The following is a 22,635-nucleotide window of genomic DNA, read 5'->3' on the forward strand; positions in this document are numbered from 1 at the left end:
AACAACTTGATCCTACTTTTTTTCCAACCAGGAAGTTCAAGTGGCTCCTGACTATAGCTGTAGGGGCGAGTGCTGCTGAAGTTTGTGGATGAGACAGCAGGAGGAATCACTTGCTTGGCAGTATGTGATTCTCCCGAGGACTCTAAGTCCACCCTCCTAAGGGCACTTCTCATCTACTGCAAATACGCTCACCCAAAACATGTCCATTGGTTGGGGTCCTTGGTGAAACCAGCTGCCAAGGCAGAGCACTATAGGCACAGGCAGAGCCATGCTGACTCCCCCCACCACCCAGAAGCTCAATCCTGTGACTGTCCATGTCCCTTTGGACACATATACAAAGAGTGCCGGCTCGTGTCTCTTTCCTCCCTACCACCAGGAATGCAGTTCAGCAGGCATCTATCAATCATGTAGTTCTAACCTGAAAAAGTGCAGCAGGGGACAGGTCAGGCAGCATTTTTCAAGAGATCTCTGGATAGAAACTTGGATCAATGGAATTCCAGGCCACAGAGAACCTTCTTACTTCCCTACAGACGCTTTCACATGTTGCTGTGATGCTTTTCGTCCCTCTGGGGCAGTGGCTGGGTGGTGCCCAGCCTTCTCCTCTATGGAGGAGCAGGTAGAGCTGCCTTACTCCAATGAGAACCAACTATATACAATGATAGATTGCCAAGTTTCCCACAGGACTTGGCCTTGGGCCACGAAAGAAGGATTGTGGAATTTGTACCTGGGAGATGAAGCCTAAGGATGCTGCTGTTGGATTTAAAAGCATCTTCAAAGATGGTGGGCATTTCTGTCCTGCTCTGCTAGGGGTCCAGGAGAAGCAAGTTTTAGGATCCATACCTAAAGCCATTATTTGTACATGGCCTCTGGGACAACAGACTCATCTCAGTGTCATTTCTGGACCCTTCAGCTCCTTGTTTCTTAGGAAGAAAAAACTACGGATGCAAAAAATGGGCAGGAAAAATGGGGACACCAAAATGGGTGCCACTGACCAGGGAATGAGGGTGTGAGAACAGGAGTGGTGGGCAGGGACGACGCCACGGACAAACAGATAATTTCTTCTGGATTTTGAAGCACCTTCTGTACAGAACGATCCCAAAGAAGGTTAGAGAGTGCGGATGCCGGGATCACTCACCCACTGCTGGAAGGAAGCCACCTCGGGGGTGAAATGCAGCGGCCATTCTGACTCTGCGCCAGCAGCACTAGGCAATTGTGTTTTTAGGAAGGGAAGCGAAGAATAACTTATCCAGCTGAAACCATGAAGACCTGAGGCTTTAGGGGAGCCCCTGCCCAGACACACACAGCTGCAGGGGGCATGCAAGCCATGGGCAGACGACATGTAGGTCTGCAGCGTATGTTACACACGTACCATACACTGAACACAGAGGCGTCTCTCAGGCAGGCAGCACATGTACTGTGTGTACAGCTGTGCATACGTTCATGTGCATGTTTATGCCACAGGCACTTACATAAGCTTCTCATGCAAGGTGCATAAGCAAACACGCGACTGGCTGTAGAGCTTTAACATCAGGCTCCGAAGATGCCAATCTTGGACAAACACTGCAAACTTAAAGCATGTACCTTAAGATACATATATAAAACCTGAATTCTCCCCAGGAAAAAGCCATCCATATCAGTGGAAATGACCTCTCCACTTCTGTTTCTGTCAGTATTGCAAGCAGTAGGCGTATGCACCCCGGGGCCCTGGTTTACTGGGATTTCAAAGCATCCCCTGCCACCTGTTCCTGACTCCTCTAACAACACCACCTGGTAGTACGTGGTTAAAAAAGAGAAGCCTTTGTGGATCCGGCAGATGGAGCAACTGGGCGTGGTGAGGCTGTATTGCTCAAGGTAGCTCCAGGCAGGCAGACAACTGAAAGGAGAGGGTTACTGGGACTGAGGCTTCTGCTGTGCCGAGTGCTACATCTGGAGGATTGGATTTCATGGTCCTATTATGGGGAGAACTATTCCTGATCTGAGTCTGGAGGCAGGAGGCGTCTTAGGGTCCTGCACCTCAGTAGGAGGCAAATGCTAGATCCTGACATTGTATGCAACATTTTCCTGACCGCTCTCTCCACCTTCCAGCACCACACAGCTACGAGCCCCACAGCTCCCACGACTTCCCAGGAAGTGCTTAGGGACCCTGGGAAATTGACCACAGGGCAGAAGCTGGCCTGCTGGACACCAGAGTCCCTCCATTCCCAGGGAAAGCAGAGAAACCAGCTCTCTGGGTCAACTTTAAAAATAAGCCAATATTAACAGCTACCACTTATTGAGCAGCTCATTGAGCTGGTCACTGTAATAAATAAATGTGCTTTGCAGACATTGTCATACACTGTGAAATACCCACCTCCCTGTCTCAATTGCAAAATAAGTATAATGAGACCCACCTCACAGAATATTATTGGAAATTAAATAAGGTAATAAGAGCTAAGCATGGGCTGCAGATAACATCACAGTAATAAAACAACAATACAAAGAGCTAGGCTTGAGCACATATACTACAAAGACTATGCTAAGCACCTTGTGTATTTTTCACATGTAATCATTTATTCTTATCTCTCTTTTACAGATGAGGAAACTGAGGCTTAGCGGAGCTGCCCAGGTTACCCAGGTAAGTGGTACAGTGGGAGTAGAGTCAAAGTCCCTGTCAGGCCAAACTCCGCATGACTCAGACACCCATAGTACAACATGGTGAGCCCCTAAAAATGGCAGCCACCGCTGTCATGCCCTCATTTAGTGCCAACAGCCACTCCACGCACTAGGCTTCATTACACCCATCGGGCACGTGAGCGACTTGCCAGGGTCTCATTTCACTAGCAGGTGGAGAAATAGAATTCAACTGGGGCTGTCTCTCTCTAATTCAGCCCATTTCTCTACATTCTAGTGGGGAAAGGCACATTGTTCTCAGTGGGCAAAGCTTCAGCAGGGATGAGAATGCAGTTGGGGGAAATGTTGCTGCCAGGTTTTTGACAACATTTTACCCTGAGTGATTGGTAGTGCTCAGTCATACCTCATGTGGCTAGCTACTGACAGAATAAGGAGAGTCTGGATGGCTCAGGGCAGGCACACATGAGGGGTCAATTGGAGCCTCTCAAAATGCACTATGGCCTGGGCGAGATGCACCTCGCTGTACATTATCTGTGTGGTCCTGGGAGTATAGAAAGAAAGGGCACCATGTCACCAAAGCTGAGGGAAGCTGCTGAAGGGCAGGTCGGGGGCTCTGGTGGCCACCACCCTACCCGCACATCTTCCTATTGATTCTTCTTGTAAGGTCCCTAGAAACAACTCATGAAAGCTACGACTGAGAGCTCGCAAATGATGGGCTCTGCAGCTGTGTCATTACCAAGGAAACCACCATCAAGCTTATGGATGCTGGACAGTGACCACTCACAGACGCTAATGGTTCACTCCTTTGTATATTTAGAATTATGGATGCCCGGAACCTTTCAGTGTCATCCAGGAGAGAGAACGCATCCAAATTTCCTCACTGGTTTTGCTGCAGATTACAAGGTTGGGTTGAGTTTTTCATTGGCTGCTCCATCTCCATTTCCCAACTTAATTTGCTATGATGGAAAGGCCAGGCCCTCGATCCTTGCTTGACTTTTTCCATCCTAGTCTGTCTTTTTCCATTAGGCACGGGGGTTCAGACGCACCATGCTCTTGGTGCAAATGAGAAAGGCCAGGGGTCAGGGTGGAAAATGGTTCTCCAACCCCTGTGAAAAAGTATGGGTGTACCCTGGATCCCCATTCCTCTCTTCGCTACCTCTGATATCCAGACACCAATTATGCCTGACAGAGTTTTAAAGGACAGTCTGAGAGAATATGGTTACAATCTTTAGCTTTAAAAAATGCCTGATTAAAACTTTGCTGACTTTACCGGGGTCGCCATGTTTAATGAGAGGCCTCAAACAATTTGAAAGCAAAAGATGAGGAGAGGAAAAAAGCCATAAGCTATAATCACCATAATTATACAATTCCGTGATGAGTTGAAAGCAGCCCTAGTGAAGCCCAAGAGAGGGGAGAGAGTACCATTTGCACCCGGGTTGGTCCTCAGGACAGCTGGAAAGAATGTGACATGACAGCCCTTCCCTTCCTGAGTTGGGTTGAAGGTGAGTCCTCTAGGCAGAGCCCAGGAGGAGGGGCCCAAGGAGGGTAGTTCCTCTTTGATCTAAGGCCTATGGGGGCATGTTCTGCTCCTAGACAGGCTGAGACGTTTTTGGTGCCAGCTTGCCCACCTGAGATCTGCAACTGACGTCATCATTTCTTCTGCTTTTAACACAACACCTTTTCTGGGTGGGAATGATGACAAGCCAAGCTTTCTCCAATGCAGAGCCAGGGTGCCCCACATACGTGCCCGCCCCAGCTGTGTTCAGTTCTATTGCACTACAGCTGCTCAGCCTCCCTGTGCCAGCAGGCTCCTAGGTCCTCTGCTCTCTCAGCTCCCTTTACGCGTTCAGAGAGAGAGCCCTGTCACCCAGAGTCAGCTGCAGCAGCAGGATTGGCTTTGAACAGAACAAAACAAAAAACCCAAAAGGCGACGATGACATGCAAAGGGCAGTAATTCCACTCCTTGACAGTTTCCCTTGCTTTGACTGTGTCATCATCTGGCTTTTTCTCCCTGAAGGCAGAGTCTAATCTGACTCTTGGATTCCTCTCCTCAGTCTCAGCAAACTCCCTCCATAGGATCCAGTCTCTTTTCCCATGGCTTATTTATAAACCACAGAATAAAATGCCGTAGGATCCATTGAACAAATATGTAATGTATCAGAGGATTTCAGCTGGAAGAGATGATGAAACCCAATCAGAAGCCTCCTTTACAATGTCCTTGGCCATTCAGCTTCTGCGGGTTTCCAGGGAGCTCACTATCTCTTGAGGTGACATATGCCACTGTTGGGTAGTTGCTACTGTCAGAATATGCTTCAGTAGAGTGACCCTCCCTATGTCTTTTCCCCATTTGTTGAGCTTTGTCTGAAAAATCAAGAAATGTCCACTCACTCTGGACTGCTGGGGTGGCTACACACTCCCAACTCTGTCTACCATTTCATCCGTTGGGGAGCCATCAAATACCCAAGGGTCTTTCTCTCATTGGCCTTTGGGCAACATCACTAAACTGAAAATCCCACTGCTCTGAGCTCTTCTCAGCTCCCTGCAGTGTCCCATTTAGCATTCTGCTTCATAGCAATGTCTTACAGATTGTTCTTTCGTATGGATTTGTATCCTGTCCTCCGTCCAGAATGCCATGCTTCCCAAACTCAATTTCAACCAAAGATACTCATTTGCTGCTTTAAAAAAGGGAAGACTCTGAGGTGTTTTTGTTTTCTTTTTTTTTTTCACCAGGAGCTCATTTTGGGGGAAACGCATGGTGGTCTTATTTCTCAGCCTTCGAAGTCCTTAGGCCTTTGAGTGGTCTGACGTTTAACTCTCCTGTTTGGACACAGGCAGAGTTGGGTCTCTTCACCCTGACCTTGACTTTGGCAGCTTTGTCTCCTCCCTAGGTTCCTTCTGTTCCAAAGTCTGACTAATGAACGGTTGGAGGTTTCTCTCTCCTGCCCCTTGGATGGTGGTGCTGCTTCTCTGATAGGACTGAGGGGGATTCCATCCTTTGCAGAAGTGGGCGTTCTGTCCCCTGAGTGGACTGCACTTCCCGCTGTCCATCCTGCTGAGGGCTCCACAGTCACCTTCACTCTGTCTCCTCACTGGACAGATGGGAGCCCATGGCTTTCCTGTGTGGCTGCCTGGGGACAGGTGCCAGCAGTCTGACTGGACAAGTGACAAGGAACAGGCTGAAATCCCACAACGCCATCAGCCACTTCTAAAGTGAGAGCTCCTTCTAGAAGGACGTCTTTCCTCAGTGGGGGTTGGGGAGTGGGAGGAAGGCTCTGTTATGGCAAAGGGCTGCAGGTCACCTCCCGAAATAGATTCCTGCCTGGCGCACACACACGCACAGTTTGCCTCCAGCCTGCCTTGCGGAGACTGGCAGGGGATGCGATTTGGATCTGAATCAGTGGCTGTAAACACACAGCTGTGCCTTTCTGCCTCAGAGGACTTTGATTTTCTCTTGACTGCTTGGCACACTGGGGTCTGGGGAAGGCAGCAGAGGGCCTGGGTGGGGGGAGAGGAAGGGCCGGTGAGAGGAGGCAGGGAGAAGCTCTGCAGAGACATGCTCGCCCTGTGTGTCCCCACATGTGGGAGGCTGAGTCACTGCTGCTTTTTTTCTCTGAGTGGCACTCCATGGGGAGGGTGTTTTTATCTGCTTTTGGTTGACAGGTTGAACCACAAGCTGCAACAACTGGGGAGGGGGTTTAGTCCTCCTTCCAAAAGAGTGGCAGGGTTTAGGGCTGAGTTTCTCAAAAATGACAACGTCTGACCCTCCCAAGTTTTGGGCAGACGCACCATCCCCACCATCGAGAATCACTTCATCACTTATTCTTCCCCATATCCCAATAGCCAAACTGATTCTGTTGTCTTACATTTTACAGTTTTTTAATAAAAAATAGATATTTTCATTTGTGAGCTACAAAATTATAACATTAAATATGCTTTTTCAAACTTCACCTGGAGCCAAGACAGTGTGAGAAGGATAGAGATCAGAGGAGACTTAATCTACCACTGACTAACCAGGATGATTACACAGACTCTCTAACGTCGTTTTGCCCAGCTCTAAGAGAGGACAGTGGCAAACTGGCCCAGAATTCTTCAGGGAACTAGAAAGTCTGGTGGCAAGTGAGCAGCAGAGGGATGCTGAGGTCCCCAAATGCTCACATTTCATTCCTTCCCATGGGATGTAGCAGCACCCAAAGTGGAGCCCACTCTTCTGCCCAGCTGACCTCACCCCCACCTCCCAATGCACACCAGGCTGGGTGGCCAACCCAAAAAGACAGGGGCTGCAGAACTGGCAAAGTTGCCCTCCAGGTGTGAGAGGGGACCCTGAGTAATGGAGGGAGCGAGCCTGTGGCTCAGACAGCCTGTGGCACCCTTAGTTCTGGCACTTTATCCTCAAATCCTTGTGGAAGGATTTTAAATACAAACCCAACCCAGTTCTATCCATGGCTTATTTCCTGGCATCAAAGGCTGGCAGTTACTTTCCTGGGCAGGAAAGTATCTCCTCTCTCATTCTGAGGGATGATTAAAACAGCTCAGAAATCTCCGGACAGAGAGAAGCACAGGCCTGTAGACACTACCAGCTGAAACAATCCATAGAGATGACGTAGTCCAAGCCATTGAACAAGGAGAAAACCAGCACTCAGAGAGGGCTAGTGAGTGCCTTCCGTCACACAGCTAGTAAGCCGAGGCTGGAAGCAGGAGCCATTCAAATGGGGGCTGCTGAGGAGCTTCACAGAGTCCCAGAAGTCCTTGCTATCACACAGAGGCAGATTTCCATGCTTTCCCTTCCAGATACTGCTATGGAAGTCCATCCCCCTCTCCAGGCAGACCAGGGTTTCACTACCACTAGCTCTCAGGGCTCTGAGATGGGAGAGGCTGGCAGTCTAGTCTGTGACCCAGTGGTCCCAAAGGAGCCTAAGGACTATTTGCAATCAGCACCAACCCTGTGTAAAGATTTTTAGCCAATCGTCCCTTGCTGGAGGTCCAAAAGTATTTTTTCAACTGAAGTCAAAACCCTCTGGGGGTTCTGCAGGGCCTAGGTATTTAAGAACTCATCCCATCAGCATGCATGGCTGAGGGGGAGGGGAAAACAACCTCCTCCATGAAGGAGCTGCTCATGCCAGGTTTGCTGAGTGACCTGGTTATCTGCCCTCAGCCTCACCTGCCAGGCGCCTCAGCAGTCACTTCCGATTCAGCATGTGGGGGTTTCTTCCTGCAGAGTTGCCTGGAAGGAGGCAGGGGAGTGGGTGAGCTGCTGACTTTTTAGCTCTCATTAGCTTTTGGCTGGAGAGGGAGGAATAGGAGAGGGTGGGTGACAGCTGGCTCCCAGAGCTTCCTGGTCTCCATGTGACTTTCCTGCTGCACTCCTTGGCAGGCAGGACGGACGACTACGCCTGTGGCTGAGATGCCACTCGGCACATATCAGGGCCCCCCTCAACCCTGGGCCCTTGCTGTCTTTATTCTAAGGAGCATCTTGACAAAGCTCAGCTGTGATGTTCTCTTAGGAGGGAATGAACACACCTGGCCCTTGTTCTGGTCCTCATCTCGGCTCCCCTCTGTGGCCTCCTGTGCGTGTTTAGGCACCAGCAACTCCATTGTCCATTTTTGGAGCCCAAGGCTACAGCTGATAGGCTCTCAAGAGGGCAATGGAGGCTTCAACTCAGCTCCCAGGTGACGGTGTGCAGCAAGGCTAATGCCAGCATCAGGTGGGGCTGCCACTTCTCCTAATATAAGTGCCACCACTTGGTGGAACTGTACACAGGAGCAGGGGACTTTCTATAGCTTCTCCTTCCCAGGTTAGAGTTTTCACTGGATGACTTTGGCCACCACCTAAAAGGGACAATTTAATTGCTGCTGTTGAGCCTTGGTTAAAGGGCCTTTGCTTCCTCTTGCCCTCCTCCCATTCATCCCCTTGGTCCTCTATGTCAGAGTCAGCCCCTGGAGAGGCCTCCCCACTTTGTGGTAGACCCTGAAGGAATGAGCGTGCCTAAGAGAGAGAGTGGGAGGATGAGCCCTGTAGCTCTCTAGCTACTCTCATACCCTCATCTGTCAACCACAAAACTGGAAAGATGGTGGGGAATGGCAGGCTGGTCGGCACTGAGCAGTAGGAAGCGGTCTTTAGTTTGAGAACCCTCCTCCTCCCCCAGTTAGTAATGCCTACGACTTCCCACCAAAGAACCTGAAGAAGAGATGGCAGGTGATGCAAAGGCAACCCACAATGATATGCCAGATGTTTCCTACTGTGGCTTTCCTGTTTTACAGCCACCCTGAAAGGAAGCTTCCCAGGGGGCAGGACTAGGGAGAGATAGGCTCCATTCATTTGACCTGAGGCCACATCTGCCCCCACCACTCTTGAGAAGCTTCTATATGTTACAGCTCTTCCTGAGACTGATGCCCCTCGGACCAGGGCCACCGTGTACACTGGTGTGAGTCACTCACTGCACCTGGGAAGCTGAGGGTCAAAGAGCTGAAATCCAGCCTGTGCTTTGCTTGGCCAGCTGGGCATCTGGGGAGCGGGGCCCATCAGAGGGAGTCCTGTTTTCTGTTTTGAATAAAGGTGTAATATGGGCTAGTTGCACCGTGCCATGGACTTTCAGTTATGTTTGGTTCTCAACCTAGGCCTTCCCTGTCAAATAAGCAGGGGGGCTTCATGCAGTCTTCGTGGCTCCAACCCGTCAAACTCTCCAATGCTTGACACAGCATATCTCTAGACATTTTCCTTGTACATTCAAGTTCTGGGTGACTCAGGATGAAACTTCCATTGGAAGGAGAAGCTCACACAGGACGGCCTCTGATGGGGGTTGCAAGGCCTAGCAGCTCCCCTGAGCTGCATTGCACTATTCCCCGGGATCTCATGTAAAAGGGGGCAGGACACACCTGAGACTTGGAAAGAACAATCTGCCTTCTCAAAATGTTTCTCCTTTACCAAGAAAGGAAGGACATAGGCATGGAAGAAATTCTGGATTCAGATTCGGTCTTGATAAGAAGCTAGCTGACTGAGTTAACCAACCACCAGATCAATGTTTCTTGCCACCAATTAGTTCTACATGGAGTTTGCCTCACATCCTTGATCCATGAGCTGCCCAGCTTCACTCCTTCATTTTTCCATTATTAGCCCCATGACATAGATGGTCTTTTTACACACACTTCCCAGTACCATGAGAACACTATTGAACTAGCCCTTCATTGAGCTTTATAGTTCACAGTTTGTAGCAGATGAAATATTCATGTAGACTTGCTTCTATAGAAATCAAGCACTTTATGTATATTACATCTAGAAGATGGCTATCAAATTGTAAGACATATTGGTTGGTTGGCTAATTCGTTTGATTCGAACCCTGGGCTGTTGAGACCAAGTTTTTGGGTTTCAGCCTCAAACAACCCTGAGAGTTTCCATTGTTCTACAACCACGTGCCATTCCCTCAAACTTAGCCACATCTTGGGCAGATGTGGTGTTATTCCAAGAGCACAGGAATATGGATGGGTCAGTGCAAATGCATCTCCACTCCCACCACGGGAACTAAAAGATCAGAATGCACCAGTTTTCAAAAAGAATAGCAGGGAGTTTAGGTTTTCTTTTTTTCTTTTTTTTTAAATTTGGGCCTTTTATCACATAGATGCCAAAAATCTCAGGAGCCTGGGAAATTTTTCTCCTTCAGCTGGCCCTGAAAACATCTCTGGAAGTGCTCCCATATGCACATTTCAGATGCTGGGAAGGTGTCTGGTGCTTTTTGGTTCCAAACACTATTAACAATCTTTGGAGAACCACTGAACCAACACCACTTCTGGGATGAAGGGACATCAATAAATACTCTTTACAAAGCTTTGTTGAGATCATTTTTGCCTTTCCTGATACCCACACCTCATGAAGCAGCTTGGAGATGTTTGGATGTCTCTTCTGAATACCAGTCTTCCTCTCTCACACCCTCAGCCCACGTGGTCCACCTGAAGGGCTTCCATGGGGCTATGAGAGTTTTGCTTTCCGAGTTTACACCGACAGTCCAAGCTGCCTCACAGTACACTCTGGGCTTGTCAATGAAATCCCTGAACATTTTCCACCTATTGCATCCAGGCCTCAAAAGGGACAGAGAGGAATGGGTTTCCTTCACTCTCTATCAGGCCATCATGGGTGGAGGGCCTCCCATAGGCTTTGCCTATGACTAGGGTTTCCAGGCGGGAATTCCTGCCCGTTCTCAGGATTTTTTTTCAATTTCCCTTTCCTGAATCCTGAGATATAAACTGTTTTGTTTTCTCTTCTTCACGATGAATCGTTTCCACAAAGTGACGGCCGATACTACCAACCACCTGGATTCAAGGAGCCAATTTTCTCAATTTCCCGACCTACTTTTCTTGGGATTCAGGAATGGGAAAGCCAAAAAAAATTCCTGAGAATGGGTGGGAATTCCCACCTGGTAACCCTATCTGTGACAGCCTGTGGAAACTTCTTGGTGTGCGAAGCCACATGGCCATGGCAAACCAGCCATGAAGACGGACAGGGGACCAGCAGGCCTTTCATTCTGCAAGTTCTGATTTCTCATGAGGAAAAACTGGAAGAAGGAAAACCAGAGAAGAGGAGGGATGAGCACCCATATTTTAATTGTCACCTACTAGGGCTACTGTGATGTTTACATCTAGCAAATTCAAAATAATGTTTAAATTCAATTAAAATGCATCTAGCTACGACAGGTAAATAACTAGGTTGCTTTCAACCCAGAATTGATAGATCTTTATGTTCAAAGGATGAAATAAAGATAATAATCACACAGTAGTGAAGTTTTACAAGTATTTCCCTCCTCAACTGAGAGGGGAATAAGGCAAGTCAACATCAGTGGGTTTCCAGCCTTTGGGAAGAGAAGTGTGGCCATTTCCATTTGTGGGATTCCCTACTCTGCCATGTAGGTTCCCTGTGGTTTGATGTGAACAGTGCAGGCTGGGTCCCGTGAACTTATCAGCTTGTTTTTGACAGTAAGTGAATGAGTGGGATTACTTGTTGTTCAAATCTTTCAGAGGATCTGTGCTGTTCTGTAGACCACAGTACAGAATCTCCTCTGTGCACCATGGGAAAGACCTGCTTATGTAGTACTCTCACCTGTTACCATGGGGTCTCCTGTGTGCCACTGTGCTGGGCTCTTCCCCATCTAAGCTGGGTATGCGTGGGGTAAGGCCACTTCCTACAAGGACAGTGAACCTCTAGCCCAGGGGCGTCCAAACTGCGGCCCGCGGGCCAACTGCAGCTCGCAATCCATTGTTAATTGACCCACAGCAAATTCCCAAAATATATTTAGTTTACTTAAATAAACCAGGTGAGGCAATATGTACTTCACCTCGAGTGAGTGGCCCGGCTGTTTGTGTATTTTACCGCATATGGCCCTTGGTGAAAAACCGTTGAAAAAAGTTTGGACACCCCTGCTCTAGCCCATCTTTACTCCCTCTGTCAGAAGGAAGGCCTGGGCAGCTTGTCAAGGCCCTGTCCCTGGGTACACATAGATAGTGCAGGGACTTGCTTCTCCCCCTGCCGCGTGGCTACTGCCCTCTTGTCCCCGTCACACTATGCAAATGAGGCTGATGAGGGGCAGTAAAGGATGAACTCATGCAGAGGCCACTAACACATCCCAGCTAGACCACGTCGCCAGAACTCATGCAGCACGGCCACCTCTTGCACACACAAAAGCCACCTACACAGCAACATCAGCTCACGACCCGCTCCCGCATGGCTGCCCGAGTTCACAGAAGGAAATTTGGATTTTTTTTTTTTTAGATGAGCTACGGTTCTGAGCCAATTTATTTCATGGTACAGTTCAATGGATGGCCTTCTCCCTGGGCTGCTGCAGAAGATGCACAAATCATGCAGCCCGGAGGGTGGCGGGGTCCTTCTTCCTCAGAGCCCTGAACAGAAGGTCAAATGCGAGGCCCTGAGGCTGGGCAGTCGTGTGTGCACCTTCTGCAGAGGGAGCTGCTTGGTCTTTTGCAAATCCATCCCTAGAAGTGAAGCTGCAGACACTTGCAAAAGAAAACGGTTGTGTCGAGGGGGAAAGCACTGGACTCCCTCCCACCCCAGAGGAAATGACAACAAAAAAAGAATTGAGAAAAGAAAAACAAAAGAAACGTGAGGGAAAAAACCAGCTGAACTTACCACACTGCGAGTGAACTTTTCTAAGGAAGTTCTACGACCTTGCTCACTTTCTGGCTTTAGGGGGGGGAAAAAAGGTAGGGAATAAAATACAGAAAGAAAAAAAATCTTCAGCTTACACGTGGTTTCCAAACAGCACAGCGGCAGCGTATAAACGAAAACAAAAGCAAAACAGGGCGAAAAAACGGGAAAAGAGAAGCAGCCAGCACGCTGTATGCGAGAGCCAGTGGGAGAGACAGAAAACAGAAGCCCACAGGAAATGGTGTGGCCTCCTTGGAGCAGTGAGCAGAGAGGGGTGTGTGTTTCTCAAGGGGATGGTAATTGAGCTTTAGGGCTCAGAGTAGGAGCAGCTGCAGTCTGTGTGGCCCACGCTCAGCAGTGGGAGCTGCCTGCTCACTGCACAGACGGGCCCACCTTGTGCAGGAGTCCCTGGTGATTGTGTCCCTGCGGCCACAGGCAGCCATCTGGGAGTCCCAAGGGCCGGCACAGAACAGACTAGCTCTGAGGGCCCACAGGGTGTGTGTGGGATGCTGATGAGATGTCAGAAAGTGGCTGGGGTTAGGACTTTCTTGAGATTTTCCTGCCCAGAAGCATCTAGAAAGTTTGCTAACTTCAGCGACTCCCTCATGGCCCCCAAAATGGCTCTCATTCTGTGTCCTTAGAGTAAAGAGGGTCTACCCATGTCCTTTGCAAAGGGTCTTAGGCTTCAGAAGGAGTGTTCTGGAAAGAAAACGTTCTCTCAGTACCCAGGCAGGTGATCCTTTCCAAGGTTTACTCATGGCAGGAACCTTCTGGGGAACCCTTTGCTGAGGGCCTACCCCCCACCCCCATGGACAAGAGGAGGCAAAGCCCTTGGACTCTCCCTAGGGCCCCTCTCTCCCTACTACCAGAGGAAGAAAGAGTGTGGTGTGCACCTGACACTCTCCCCAAGCTTCCTGCTTGTTTGAGGGGCTTGGGGAGAGAATGACACTCCAAATACCTGCTAGTTTATCCTAGAGCCCTGTTCCAGGGCCATGAGCCCAAGACTGGGAAATTTGGAGAGAACACACATTCGTGTGGACACACACACACACACACACACACACACACACACACACACCACGCACACACACACAGCAAATAATGGAAATTAGGAAGCTGAAGAAGCAGCCAGGTTTCTGTGGGTCTGCAGGATGTGCTAGAAGCAGAGGGGGCAGGCAAAAGGCAGCCATCTGTCCATGTAGACAGGTCACAAAGTGGCAGTCATGCCCCCATTCCCTCAGCTAGCTGCCCAAAGACAGCTAGGACACTGCAGAAAGAAAACACAACATCAACGACAAAGCACTGCAGAACCAGGCTGGTCGTTCTCCTTGCACAAGGATCCACGCTTGGCCCTGGGTACCATACCGAGTTTCTACTCTGGGGACAGCAGAACTCAGCGTCAATACAATGGGCAGCCAGGTGCCATACATTTGGCTCAAATCAGGCTGGTCCCAGGCCCTGCAACTAGCATTCTGTGCCTATCATTTCTGTGCTCTGGCTACGGAGGTGATGCTCAAAGAGAGTAGCCATCAGTCTGACTCATTCGGGTTCCTCTGCCTTGCACGGGTTCTCTGAGCTGCCCTGGAAAATCTCTGTCACTGGTACTTAATTGTCCTGGGGGAGTCATCAAAACCCAGCTCACTTGTCCCTTGAGAACCTGGTACATTGAAGTGACTAAACCTTATCTTTGGGAATATTAGGATAGAAGGTGAATCAGGGATGAAGGCTCAGAAGGTTGTGTCTCCAGACACATCAGGGGCCTTTCTCAGCAGAAAAGGAAGGCCCACTCATATTCCGTTGCTTAGCAGAAGGGTGTGACTCTCACATACCTTTTATGGCCTGGCCATTTCTATTACATTCTAAGCCCATCCTTGAAATCAGAAGATACTCTAGGCCTACCTGAAAGTGCCGAGTTACAAATCCAGTCCACACCTGGAGACTCTCAGGGAGAAATGGAAGAAAAAGTAGGTTGTATCACTGTTCATGGAAACAATTAACCCCTGGATATTGAAAGGGTGTTGGCATTTGCAAGGGCTTTCTGCCTTAAGAATGTCCCTTAATTTGAGGGCTAGGAGGACAATTCCAATGAATTTCATTTGCAGCATTTCACAGGAAGGCCGAGCGTCCCCTCCTCACTCAAATGACCTCCTCTGAGAAGGTGTCCTCTTATGGGGAGATCTGCAGGCACAGGGACGTCAGCCCTGCTCCTGAGCTGGGCTGCGTCTTCCCTTTGTGCTCAACCCCACAAGGAGGCTGAACAGCCTCTGGCTTCTTCTGGGTGTACAGACAGGTTCAGATGTTTAGGCTGCTAGAGCCTAAGAATTTTCCCAAACTGTAACCAGTTCAGGGTCTTGAGCCACAAGAAATAAGAAACACTTACTTTGATCTTTCCCCAAGCTTTGGGCTGGAGACACCATAAGTCTCCATAAACTTTCTTTAAAAAAATGGGCAGCAGAGACCTTTGTGGGGGTATCAGCCCCCACCCCCAGCCCCCACTCAGAGCCCCTCCACCTACACCCTCCTGCAAGGCAGGTGGCAAGAGGCCAAGCTTCACATTTTCCATCACAGTAGTGACACCTGACGGAAGGTGGGTTTCTGTCAATCTGGGGTTTCCACAAGTCCTTTACTCTTTCTCAGACTGTGAGGGATGTCCTCAGGGCTGTGTAAGGGTGGGAGGGCAGGATATAAATGCTCTTCTAGACTCTGCACTTATGTGGTACCAACCAGATCTGCAGACCTGCACATGAGGTGGACAGTACACACAGAGAGAAGGACTGTGTGGTTGGGAGAGGCAGCCTGACAGAGAGCTGGTGGACGGGTAACCACAGGATGAGGGCTGGGGCTGGAAGGCTGAGGGAAGAAGAAAGGATGCAGATGCACAGGTTCCTAAGTGGCACGGCACGGAAGTCATGGAATTTGGTGCAAGGAGAGACACACTTAACCACACATGGGCCTCAGATCAGAGCTGAAAAGTGCACAGGGTTTGCAGGCATCCTGGAATTGTGAGCCATCTCTCCTGCCTCCCCTTTCCCAGACCCCATACCCCGCCCAGCTCTTCCTTCCCTCCTCCCAGAAACCCAGCTGAGTTTATCCCTGCTCCAGTCACCCCTTACCATCTGCATGCTGAGGGTCTGTGGGCCCCAAAATCCAGACACCAAGGGCTGCAGGGAGCCATGACTTAATTCCAAGTGGAGGAAGAAGAAGGAGCTAGGTAGGATGCAGTCACTTCTTGGTTAAATGGAAACACAAACACCGTGGGGCGGGTTGGAGAGAGATGGGGGTGTCAGGAGGGAACAAGCCCAGGAATAACTTTAGGTGCCAGATCGCCCCCTTGAGAGGGCCACCCCAATCTTTGCCTCATACTCATCTCTGAGCTGGACAGGGAGAGACATTCTGTGGGAAGGGGCCTGGACTTGGCAATGAGGGGCTCTCTCTGGTTTCCTGAGGAATTCAGTGGTGTCTCCATCAGCCCTGTACTTCTGGGTTGAGCCACTGTGGCCTTAGTATTTGGTCACACCCCCGTTGTGGGCAGCACACACAGATGGAGGTAATGCGCACATGGAAAGAGGTTGCTACAAGGGTTGCTGCACCCTTGACCTTGGGAGTAGGCTGGGGTGACAATCCTAATTGTCTTCAATTGGAGTGGGAGCAGATAGAGAAGGGAAAGAAGAGAAAGCAAATAAAACCCAAGGGATGATATTCTCATTTCACACCAGCAGCAAGCAGCAGGCAAGGGTCAACAGTGCTAAGAGGCATGCCTGCCCTTCCCAAAGGTACCTTCTTCTTGGCCAGTAGCAAGTCCTGGTAAGCATTTGACCGGAGGAAGCGGGCATAGCTGTCACTCTTCATCAACTTGTAGATGTGCTCCTGGGAAGGAAGAAGGCAGAAGACATAGAAAAGAACTGTCAGCCAATGCTACAGTTAGGGTGGGAATCGCCACCGGACCAGCCACCATTTTAGGGAAGAAACAAAGGAACTCAGGTATGCTTGTGTGTACCTAGAAAAACATGCAACATGTTTGTTTTGTTTTGTTTTTTTTTCCCCTCTCAGAAGTACATATTTTTTCTCTTAGAATAAAAGATCTTTGAGGATCGGGTCCCATCAAACCTTGATGTCATGTTAGGAAGCAGTATTGCTTACTAATTAAAACCACAAGCAAAGCAATAAGAAGGGACAAACTACTGATGCACCCAACCACTTGGATGAATCTCAAGGGAATTAGATGAGTGAAAAAGCCCCAGAAGGTGACGTTCTGTATGAGTCCATTGATACAACATTCTTGAAGTGACAAATTATAGAACTAGACAACAGATCAGTGGATGCCAGAGGTTAGGGATAAGGGAGGGGAGGGGAGGAAGGTGGGGGTAAAAAGACAACAGGAAGGATTGTTGTGGTAATGGAACAGCTCTGTATCGTGACACATCATACACAAGTGACACAGTTGTATAGAACTAAACACACACATATACGTACAAGTACAAGTGGGACATGTGATCAACTCAGTGGATGTAGCAATGGCAATACCTCGGCTATGAAGTTGTGCTATATAGTTTTGCAGATGTTCCCGTTAGGGGAAACTGCATAAATGGTATCTCTCTGTATTATTTCTTACAACTGCACGTGACTCTAGAAGTGTCTCAAAACCAAAAAGTTTAATTAAAAAAACTCCACAGGCAACAATACAGTTGGGTCAGTTGTACATGTCGGGGCCATCATCTCATCCTGGACCGGTGTCCTTGGAACCAGATCATGGGGTATGTGGGCAAATATGCCAGGCCTGAGGCTTACACCTGGGAGGGCAGATGCTGTGCCATGGTGCCCTCTCTTCTCCTGGGCTCCTAGAGCATTTACATTCTGGCCTTGGCAACAAATTTCACCCTTGACTTCCAGCTAATTCCTAGAGCTTACTGGTCCCTTCCTCACAGATCTATCCTCACTAAGGGCAGGGAAAGCGTGGTTCATTAAGACAGGGAGATTGTCGATTGGAAAAGGGTTAATTATTAGTTGAAATGGAATGTAGCTCAGCTGCCCAGGAAAGCCTGGCTGTCCCAAGAGAGGACTTGTGAGGAGGGAGGGTGGGACTGTCAGGCAGAGGCCAGCCTGGTATGGAAGCTTCTTCTCTGATGTACACTCATTGCTCAAACCATGAAGTTGGACAAGAGCCCCAGTGACTATGGGAATGGAGAGCTGGTCAGTGAGGAGACGGTGCTCAGCTGAGAGGCTAGACTGGTCATTAAGGACCTCTTCCTCGGGTACGGAGACAAGGGGAGCCACATTTTAGAGATACCTGACCAGACTGCTGGTACATCCCAGAGGAAGCTGGAACAATGGCAAGGACTTGCTGAGACCCTCTCTTTACCCAGCACAAAAGAAAGTGAAAACGGGCAGCTGGATGGCTCAGTTGGTTAGAGCGTGAGCTCTTAACAACAAGGTTGCTGGTTCAATTCCCACATGGGATGGTGGGCTGTGCCCCCTGCAACTAAAGATTGAAAACGGTGATTGAAAATGGCGACTGGACTTGGAGCTGAGCTGTGCCCTCCACGGCTAGATTGAAGGACAACAACTTGGCGCTGATGGGCCCTGGAGAAACACACTGTTCCCTAATAGTCCCCAATTAAAAAAAAAAACACAAAAATTAAGAGAAAAAGAAAGTGAAAGCAGAAAGCAAGAAGCACCTTGGCCACATGTGGATCCCTCTCCACTCAACTTCAGTTGGACCACAGTTGGACCTGTTTGGGCATCAGCTTCATTCTTCCTCAGATGGACCCATATGTACAAAAGTAGGGTGCAGTGAGCCCACTGCAAGGAACCAAGTGAAATCAGTGGCTTGGATCTGAGCTTACTTTGATAGCCCAGATGTCTTCTGATTTAATACATTTAGCGAGAACATGCCTCACTGTTTCTGTGCAAATTTCAGACAAAAATCCAGCCCAGTCTAGCTTAAGTTCCTTTAAATTCCTTGAGGAAACAATATGTTTTCATCTCTTATGTATGCATAGCGTCTAGCACAAGGTCAAATGTTAGTGGGATTTCCATTGTTTTCTGGTTCACTGAAATGCTTATCTGAATTGAACGTTCAGCAAGTTTGCAGGCTGGATACTTGTTTTCGGTTTATGATGGGATCCCTTCCTGCTCTCTGTATGGGAGGAGAGTGGGGATCACACTGAGCGCTGAGGAAGTCCACAGGTGAGCGTCTCGGCTCATTCTTAACGGCCTCAGAGCCCAGACTGAAGGACATCGTGGTCTTCCTCTGCATTTGTTGTCTCTTTAAATTGTTCTAACACGTAAGTCTGAGGTACAAATGTTAACCGAGAGTAAAAACGACGATCTTCTTATCTCAGGCATCACTTCTGTCTGGCTGATAGAGCCAGGTGGCTCCTGAGTCATCTCAACAGGGCTGTCACTCATGCCTGGGCCCTCTCTACACCTCGGTCCGAGGCAAGCAGTCCCTGCTTCTTGTTCTGACTACTCAGAGAAATCAAAATCCTTAGGTATGTCTCACAAAATACCCTCTGTTGCCCCCAAAGGAATAAAGAAGTCTCTTCTAGCCCAGCCCTTCTGGCCTTGGCAACAAACTTCACCCCAGATCCAGCGAATTTCTCCAGCGTCATCGTGGGCAGGAAAAGCCCAGTTCATTAAAAGAAAGAACTTATCAATTAAAAAAGAGCAGAATCAAGCAGATGCCTAAACATTTAATCACAAAAATATTCAGCAGTTATTCACTGGGCATCTAGTAGTTGCCAGGCCTGGTGCCAGGCACTGGGATTACAGCCTGAGCAGACAGGTAAGTCCTGCTGTCATGAAGTTTAGATTCTATTAGGCAAGATGGATGCTCAAAGGTCTTAGACTACCACTATCAAAGCTGTCTCAGACCCAAGCCACTATTTCATTTCATTTTGCTCCTTGCATTGGGCCTATTCCCATTAGTAGGGTTGTGCTCTGCTTTTGCAAATATGGGTGGAGGGGGCAATCTGAACTAAGGACTACAAACAAGTAGAGAGTGCTATGAGTGGGTGCAAATGGGAAGACGTAGTCTGCCAGAGGTGGGGAACGGCTGTCTATCAAACAGAACGGTCCTCATCAAGGTTGGATGATCTGAGCAGAGAGCAATGGGAATTGAGGGTGGAAGAGTGGTCTTGCTGCTGTGTAATTTGATCAACCAGCACAAAAAAGGACAATCCAGGGCCAAGGAGGAAGGAACAGCAGACAGTGGTGGTCTACTCCCCAGGGGAGGTCAATATGGGTCAGAGGAGCAGTTTTGGCACCAATGTCATCCTCCCCGTGCCATATGGCTGGCTCCAAAGCCAGAACCAAGGTGGGGGTGGCGTGGGGAGAGAGTAGGGAGTGAGAACATGACCTGTTGGAGTTGTGTCACATGCAGTGATCTTACTCTGCCAACCCAGTGCCTGTGCCATCATTAGGACAGTCTCAAATGACCCCATGAGGGGACAACCACCAAAGCAACAATAGCAGATGCAAAGCATGGTCTGAGAAAAACAGAATGCAAGAATGTCTGCAGGGCCTCTGTGCCCCCTGCAGGGCCTGTGACTTCAGGGCCCTCTGGTCTGGGCCTTCCTTTCCCACAGTCTACAGATCCATGACTTCTTTACCCTCCTCTCCTTCCCCAAGCAAAGAAATGGAGCCTTTGATGTACCCAGTTATAGAAGTCTGTTCCTTCCTCCTCGCCAGCTTTGTCTTGGAAACACAAAGACAGTAAATGGGGTGGGTGATTGGAGCACTGAGGTTTTTCTGGGAATGAGAATTAAGATAGGACTTAGGGTCTTTGGCCAGTTCCCAAATGCAATGAGTTTATCACTGCCAGGGACAGCAAGTGTACAAAGCTCTTGGCAGTGACCTCTATTGATTTATTGGGGTGGGGGTGGGGGTTCTGGTTTGTTTCCCCTGCTCTGCAGACAACCAGTCTTAAGGGAAATAAATGTATATCCAGAATCTGCAAAGAGCAAGAGAGCCACTGGCAAAACTAGCCAGCCCCTCCAAGAGAATTCCTAGGGGCTGGAGAAAATGAAATCTGCTCTTTTCTTTCTTTCTTTCTTTCTTTCTTTTTTAAATTTATTGGGGTGACAATTGTTAGTAAAATTACATAGATTTCAGGTGTACAATTCTGTATTACATCATCTATAAATCCCATTGTGTGTTCACCACCCAGAGTCAGTTCTCCTTCCATCACCATATATTTGATCCCCTTTACCCTCATCTACCACCCCACTCCCCCCTGCTCTTTTCTTCTTCGCTTTTTCTTGTCTTGTTTTTTCTTGCCTTATCTTCCTCCCTCCCTCCTTCCCTTCTTGTCTGTCCTTTTTGCTCCCTCCCTGTCCTTTTTTCTTCCTTCCCTCCCTTTTTCCTTCCCTCCCTCTTTCCCTTCTGTCTTTCCTTCTTCCCTCCCTCCTTCACTCCTTCTTTCTCTCTCTTCCTAAAAAAGAAATGACTGAGTTCACTATGAATAAGCAGAACTACCAGGGTCCACATCTGCCTTCCTGACACAGGGGAGGCACCTACTCCAGAGACGGTGAGTATGGTTCTCCATAGGTTGAGAAACTGGTGCTCTAGGGCTCTAAATCATATTGACCATCTTAGCCACAATTCTCAGAGGGAGATCTCTTCTCCACTCTCATTTCCCTCCTTGGGCCTGGCTCTGGGACAGGGAACTCTGCTTGCCTGAGAGGCTAAGGCAGAAGCAAAAACAACTGGCATCAGTAGGGTCCATGACAAGTGTGGGAGCTAGAGGGAGTGAGTAGTGCAAACTGTCTCAAACCACACCTGCTACAAATTAGTGTTTTACAGGGATAGTCCTCATTTGGAAATCTCCTTTATTTTTAGACAAACCAGTGACGCTCACGAGCGTTGGAAAAGTAATAAGACAAATACCTGAGGCCTTGGGCCCTAAGCTGACTGGAGCAGCTGAACTACTTAATAACACCCTTATGTCTCCTCTTTGCTGTGGGTTCCTAAGACAGCTAAGGTCTCATTTCCCAGCTTTAGGACGTCCTCCAGGAGTGGGAAACCACTCAGCTGAAGGATTGCACAGCTGCCAAGAGCCCTTCTTGTGATTTTCAAGTGTCCTATTTTTCTTTTTGCAGATGTATTTGCCTCGTCTCTGCCCTCCATGCCCAAGCTTCCTGGAACAACATCCAGACTTTGGTGGGAACTTTTGGGTACTTTGTGGTTCCTTGGAGGAAGATGAGATTGTGGGGCAGAATGTGATGGCCCTGTGGGGGTGATGGCAGGGGTCCTGGGCTGGCAGCCCCAGGCCTGGGTTCAGGTCCTGATTCTGCCCTTTTCCAGCCCCGTCTATCACACAATCAAAGGAGGACATGTAAGTGAAAGTGCTAGGAAGACTGTATACATGCAAAGTAACAGTAATCACTGGCCTTCATGGTGTGACTGTCCTTGCCAGGGGTGACATGGGGATGAGACTACAGACCAGAGGGTCCCTGGGGGAGGAGGAAAGGTGAAGCAGAGGCTTCGGAAGCAGAGTCCAGATATATTATTTTAGTTACAGTTGTTGTTTGCTCTGAATTTTGGTACTTAGGTTTAAACAACCCCATTTTACAGATGAGGGTACTGAAACTCTGAAAAGTTAAGTGACTTGCTCAAGTACAGAGATAGAATTTGAACCGAGAACTGTGTGACCCCAAAGCTCACACTCTTCCCTTGCAACATGCTCCTTTTCATGGTCCTTGAGTCGGGGTTTTGAGGCGAGTTAGTGTTGAATGCTGAGACAAGCACAGTCCTCAACGTGTGGTCGGCAGAAATGTTAGGGGCTTCCTCTCAAGTCCTAATCTGACTCATTCTATAGTAGATGCAGCAACTATTCACTATTCTCTTTTGGGAACCATTCACTACCACCAGATGTTGGC

The 22,635-nt window shown here is 48.9% G+C and overlaps 1 protein-coding gene and 1 long non-coding RNA gene across 11 annotated transcripts in view; one reads left to right on the forward strand and one right to left on the reverse strand.

Moving 5' to 3' along the window:
- LOC141570533 (uncharacterized) overlaps window positions 1-22,635 on the forward strand; it is a 52,182-nt gene that overhangs the window by 27,514 nt on the left and 2,033 nt on the right. Inside the window, exons 6-7 of one of the 2 annotated variants that reach the window (XR_012494618.1) lie at window positions 2,573-2,614; window positions 21,856-22,091. This is a non-coding gene — a long non-coding RNA (uncharacterized LOC141570533). Of the gene's footprint in view, window positions 1-2,572; window positions 2,615-3,427; window positions 3,546-21,855; window positions 22,092-22,635 lie in introns of those variants that run through there. The other variant, XR_012494619.1, reaches the window with a different exon arrangement.
- RGS6 (regulator of G protein signaling 6) overlaps window positions 1-22,635 on the reverse strand; it is a 464,907-nt gene that overhangs the window by 11,490 nt on the left and 430,782 nt on the right. For 2 of the 9 annotated variants that reach the window (XM_074327257.1, XM_019733349.2), the window contains exons 16-18: window positions 16,535-16,624; window positions 12,740-12,793; window positions 1,136-1,202 (exon numbers count right to left, since the gene is read on the reverse strand). In XM_074327257.1, the coding sequence (XP_074183358.1) occupies window positions 1,136-1,202; window positions 12,740-12,793; window positions 16,535-16,624 (211 nt within the window). Of the gene's footprint in view, window positions 1-1,135; window positions 1,203-12,370; window positions 12,607-12,739; window positions 12,794-15,251; window positions 15,608-15,870; window positions 15,965-16,534; window positions 16,625-22,635 lie in introns of those variants that run through there. The other 7 variants (XM_019733352.2, XM_074327259.1, XM_019733354.2 and 4 more) reach the window with 7 other exon arrangements.

This window comes from Rhinolophus sinicus, linkage group LG03, assembly GCF_036562045.2.
Source record: "Rhinolophus sinicus isolate RSC01 linkage group LG03, ASM3656204v1, whole genome shotgun sequence".
Lineage (NCBI taxonomy): Eukaryota > Metazoa > Chordata > Mammalia > Chiroptera > Rhinolophidae > Rhinolophus > Rhinolophus sinicus.